Source organism: Cynoglossus semilaevis, chromosome 9 (assembly GCF_000523025.1).
Source record: "Cynoglossus semilaevis isolate Cse_v1.0 chromosome 9, Cse_v1.0, whole genome shotgun sequence".
Classification (NCBI taxonomy): Eukaryota; Metazoa; Chordata; class Actinopteri; order Pleuronectiformes; family Cynoglossidae; genus Cynoglossus; species Cynoglossus semilaevis.
Window position 1 is genome coordinate 224,991 of NC_024315.1, and position 5,252 is coordinate 230,242.

The window sequence follows — 5,252 nt, forward strand, 5'->3', positions numbered from 1 at the left end:
AGATGTCTTTGTCCTGAGGAGGAAATGAACCAGACATGTCCTTGTCCTGACCATAAACACATTCTCCTGTATTTTTCTTTTCTTTCTGCAGCGGTTGGTGTCCAACACTGACCATGTACACAGCTCTGGCCAGAGCCAGGCGCGCTTTCTGTCCTCCACTCAACGTCACACCGTTTTCTCCAACTTCCGTCTTGTCCCCATTGGGCAAAATCTGTATGGAGAATATTAGTGTCATTTACTGCAATTTACAATAAGAAACAACCTGATGTGATGATGAATGAACTTCATATTTCTTGTGATAGGACGACATGAAAGTGGTGAAGTCACAGCTTGTGTCACAGTGTAAACAGTGATGATGGTTTTAGTCCACAGTTCTCTGGACATGAACTAATGACAGGAGGGAGTCCAATAACAGAACCAGCCTGACGTCTTACGTTCAGATCCTCCTTCAGAGCGCACGCCTCGATCACTGCTTGGTAAAAGTTTGGATCGTAGTCTTTGCCAAACAAGATGTTTTCTTGCACTGATGCATGCTGGATCCACGGCTCCTGAGAAGCTAGTCCGAAGCCGGTCTCTCTGTCTGCAACATAAACCACTCCACTCAGTCTGCAGAGAGAGAGAGAGAGAGAGAGAGACATAGAGGAACAACTGACGAACCAGAGAACCAGCGATGGAACACAGAATCAGTGATTTAAATCAGGGGTTCCCAATCCCTGGTCCGGGGACCGGTGCCTAGCCGTAGGTCATTTGGTTAAGAATTACCTCCGTTTTACTAATTTACTTCAAAAACAATCCAGTCAGAATTGAGTGAAGTCTGAAAGATGTTTCATTTTGAAAATGATGGACCGGTCCGCAGTAACAGCTGATACCGGCCGACCGGTCCTTGGTACAAAAAAGGTTGGGCACCGCTGGTTTAAACATGTCTAAAAGACGGTACCTGTTGAGCTCCCCTGTGAGAGCAGCCAGTAAGGAACTCTTTCCACATCCAACTTTGCCAACCACCACTATGAGAGAACCCTGAAACAAAGAACTCATCACTTTAAAAACACAGATTTTTAAAATTCTAATCTCTAATCTGTTGTTACGAAGGTGTGTTTTTATTTTTGTTTGGGTTTAAAACATCACAGATTTATCTCTAACTCGTTTGTTTCCACATCATCAACAGTGATGTGGTGAGAGGCCCAGCACCTTGGTCACGTGCAGACTGAGGCTGTGCAGCAGCAGACTCCCTTTAGTTTCAGCTCTGCCTCCTTCCGTGGTGTCATCAGGTCTGTCAGTGCTCTGCCAGCTGAACTTCCCCTGGCTCAGCAGTATGGAAGTCTGGTCATCCTCAGGTGACACTGTGAACAAATGGATCAGCCACAGTTACACACAAACATTTAAAGAACAGTTAACACTTCCGGGCAGCGGCTGACCGAGGGCGTAGTACGCCTGCAGGTCCTGGTTGGTCAGTTTGAAGAAGCGTTGAATCCTTTCCAAAGACACTTTGGCCTCAAGGACGGAGTTGAGGACCCAGGGAAAACAGTTGAGAGGAACGATCAACATTCCCACCAGAGCCAGAGTGGTGAACACCTGCAGGAGGGAGAGAACCAGGAAGAGACTCAGAGTTCTGAAGCTGAAGAGAATCCATTTAGGAAATTATTATTTATTAAAGTTAATGATACTGTACATTTCTCTGTGTAATAATTCTTTAAATTTATTTTTATTTATTGTTCACCTCCCGAGGGCCAAACAAAATGACTTGTTGGACTGCATTTGTCCCGGGGGCCTTGACTTTGACACGTCTTAGGTGAAATTCGAACGAGAGGATTTCAAGAGAAGAATACATTTGAATTTGTACTTAATTTTAACTTATCTTTGGGGTGGAGAAATTTCTCAATGTTGACTGACATATTTTTTTTATAAAAACTGTCCCATATGATACTGTTACTGTTACTGTTACTGCATTGCTCTTGAACAATGCCTGCTGCAGATGCGTCCTTCCTACCTTGGCAGCCGTCAGCTGATGTCCCAGCAACACGTAGGTGACGAAGGTGAGGATGGAGATAACCACAGGCAGGGCGGCCCAGGTGTACACACACATGGCATCGAGGTATTTTATGGCTTTAAGGTGCGCCAGTTCTTGCTGGCGACATTCTCCCACCTTCTGTGCAAAGTACGGCTCCCAGTTGTAAAACTTGATGACACGGATACCGAAGAGAATCTCTGTCATGAGCTGAGGAAGAAGAGTCACAGCTTTACTAATTATTAGATTCCAACAAGGAAGAAAAACACGTTGCACATTTTGATTTTAAAGCTGAAGGAAAATAAATTAAGGAAATGATTAATTATAAATAATAATAATAATAATTATTATTATTATTATTTGAACTTTATTGTTTCCATATTTGGGAGATTCTTGTGTTAACAGCAGATCTAAATACAACAGGTGTCAAGTATGTGGCTTCTCTGGGAATCAAACCCAGGACTCTCCTACAACAGTATGTGGCTTCTCTGGGAATCGAACCCAGGACTCTCTGCTCTCTGCTTTTGATGTAGGCATGCTAAAAGCTACGCTATGAAATCAAGACAAAACCACATGCTGCCTCTTGGAGGCGCCAAATATGTGGTATTACTGGGGATCGAACCCAGGACATTCTGCTTGCAAGGCAGACGTGCTAACCACTATGTTACGAAACCACTCTTAACAATTCAGTTTTTTCAAGACACTGAAACAGCCTCACCTTCACACGGCTGTCTTTGTGCCGCAGCATGTGCTCGTTGTTAGTGATGATACGGGAAGCCAGGAATTTGTTAAAAGGCACCAGCAGCAGCGCCAACGCCAAACCTCCGAGGAAAGCCACGCCTACTTGCAAATACAGCAGGTAGAGGGTGATGGAGAAAGTGAATGGAAGTCTCCACAGCTCATGGAAGCTGCCGAAGAAGTTCACGATGCGGTCGGTGTCTGTGCTCATCAGGTTGACCACTTCCCCCAGAGTGAACGTGGCCAGACTGCTGCCGCTGATCCGCAGGGCTTTGTCATAGATGGTGGAAATGAGTGCGGATCTCGCCGACAGTGACACTTTGGACACTTCGAAGACAAAGACGTTCTGTAGAATAGAAGAAAGCAACGTACTGGCAAAAAGCCCCAGTGCACACCAGAGTCCTGTGCTAACTGGGGCTTCTTCATCCTCCATAAAATTCACCAGACTACTCAGCAGCAGAGGTCCTCCGAAGGTCAGCAGGTTGACCAACACCTTCAGAACACCAAGCACGTAATACCTCAGACCGAACGCTTTGTGCAGAACCTTCAAAAGTCCCACATCACCTTCCAGCGCCAGTGATTCCTCCAAGAGGTGTGAAGTCCTGGTGTCGTTCTGAAGGTTCCCGCCGACCGGCCTGGGCCACTCTTCCCCCCTGACGGCCGTACCACGTCTGCAGGTTTCCCAGCACTGATGAAAGCGTCTTAAAATCACAGTTGTCCGTAGTTTCCGCGGCAGATGATAAACATCTTCTGGTTTGTCCAGCTGCCCCTGCTGCCCTCGTCTGAGCAGAGGCGATAACCACAGGTAAAAGAGTCGAGACGTCCAGCCACTGCCATCTTCTGCAACCATGTCACCAGTGTCCGGCTGATTGTCAATTGGAATGAGTGGCGATCCATCTGATGCATTAACATATAAAGTGTAGCTGGGGTCACTGACGCAGGGGAACGCAAAGGCAAACACGTAAAGAAGAAGAGGGAGTGTCCGTGCGGAGGCAAGGACAAATCTTGAGAGTTTCAGGGGTTCTGTGAGGTTAAAAACTCCACCGGTCTCAGAGTAAACCACTAATGTGATGACAAGATTAGGAACCAACAGGAGGACTAGCAGAAGCAGCAGAGCCGGTCCACGGGTTCTCCTCAAAACACTTTTCTGCAGCACTGCTATGGCAGTCAGGTGGACCAGCCATCCCAGAATGGCACAACTGTCAGTGAAAAGGTCCAGGTACATGTCGTCCTGCTGGAGGACGGCCACAAGAACCACGTCTGCAGTGAAGAGCAGCACAGTCAGCAGGGCGGACACCAGCCTGAGGGTCCAACCACAGGGAGCAGACGTTTGGAGGAGGTTGCATCTGATAAACAAATCAACAAATCAAACAAATGTGGCATTAGATTATTTACACTGTACTTACGAAAGGATCTCATATAAATATATGACTTGTTATTCTTGACATGACGTCCGGAGCGCTGTACCTTGTCATACTGAGATAGCAGGCACAGAAAACGGCCATCCCTGCATGAGGCAGGGCTCCGAGCACCAGCTGGTTGAAGCAGGCGCTGATGTGTCCATCCTGCCAGAGAGGGATGGGGTTCTCTGTGTCTGTATGACAGAAGTCTGCAAAGAACTCCGCTGGTCCAAAGTCTGCCATAACTCTTCTCTTTTCGCCAGTGTTATTGAAGAAAACATCTATAAAGAGAACAAGCAACAGGAATTAGGAATAGACACTGGCCAATAATTTAGGTTTGTACTAATTCAAACTAAGACTAGACACCGGTCTATTAATTTAGGTTTGTACTAATTCAAACTAACCAAAATGACTTGCCTGCTTGGATGATTCATACAACAGAGCACGGATCCCAGAATGTGACTTGAAAATACAACAAACCGCTAATAAACTACTCACATTATGTGGACTTTTTGTCAGAACAGAATCGTGCGCGAACCTCCAAGAACATTTTGACAAACATTGGGGTTCTTGTGGGTATTGTTTTGTAGCTCGCTGTTGCAACTAAAGAAAACAAACGAGAGTTGGTCACTGGTTTAGCCGTTAAAAAGCTCCATACTCGAAGGTCGTTTTTATCGGAACCATGTGTCCGAATTTAATTTTGTTAACGTCACTAAATATGTAAAATGTTAAACGTGCCAAAAACAATACAAAAAAATAAATAAAGAGATAATAAACTACTACTTTAAATCCCGGCGGATATACTGATTCACCGAAACACTTCCGTCCATCCCTGATGACGCAAGCCTTTAGCTTAGTCTATTTTATATTTTGTTGTTGTTGTTGTACCCCAGGAACAATAATAATAATATTAATAATAAAATAAATACATTATAATTTATTACGAAATCCTCCAACTTCCAACCATAGTATATACAATTTTTAAAATAATTTGGAATAATTAAATAAATAGCTTAATTATTAATTATTTACATTATATTATATATATTATATTTATATTAATTATCCTGAAAAAAAGGACAAAGCTGAAAGAAAAAGTATGTAATATG

The 5,252-nt window shown here is 44.3% G+C and overlaps 1 protein-coding gene across 1 annotated transcript in view; it reads right to left on the minus strand.

Annotated features, from left to right (window-relative positions):
* The window catches only part of abcc10 (ATP-binding cassette, sub-family C (CFTR/MRP), member 10), an 11,482-nt gene extending 6,494 nt beyond the window's left edge, over window positions 1–4,988 (minus strand). Inside the window, exons 1-10 of the mRNA XM_025058437.1 lie at window positions 4,561–4,988; window positions 4,211–4,424; window positions 2,724–4,089; window positions 1,988–2,215; window positions 1,416–1,572; window positions 1,189–1,340; window positions 938–1,017; window positions 435–606; window positions 113–211; window positions 1–13 (exon numbers count right to left, since the gene is read on the minus strand). Coding sequence (XP_024914205.1) covers window positions 1–13; window positions 113–211; window positions 435–606; window positions 938–1,017; window positions 1,189–1,340; window positions 1,416–1,572; window positions 1,988–2,215; window positions 2,724–4,089; window positions 4,211–4,386 — 2,443 coding nt within the window. The 5' untranslated portion in view covers window positions 4,387–4,424; window positions 4,561–4,988. The remainder of the gene's footprint in view (window positions 14–112; window positions 212–434; window positions 607–937; window positions 1,018–1,188; window positions 1,341–1,415; window positions 1,573–1,987; window positions 2,216–2,723; window positions 4,090–4,210; window positions 4,425–4,560) is intronic.
* Between the last annotated feature and the right edge of the window lie 264 nt (window positions 4,989–5,252).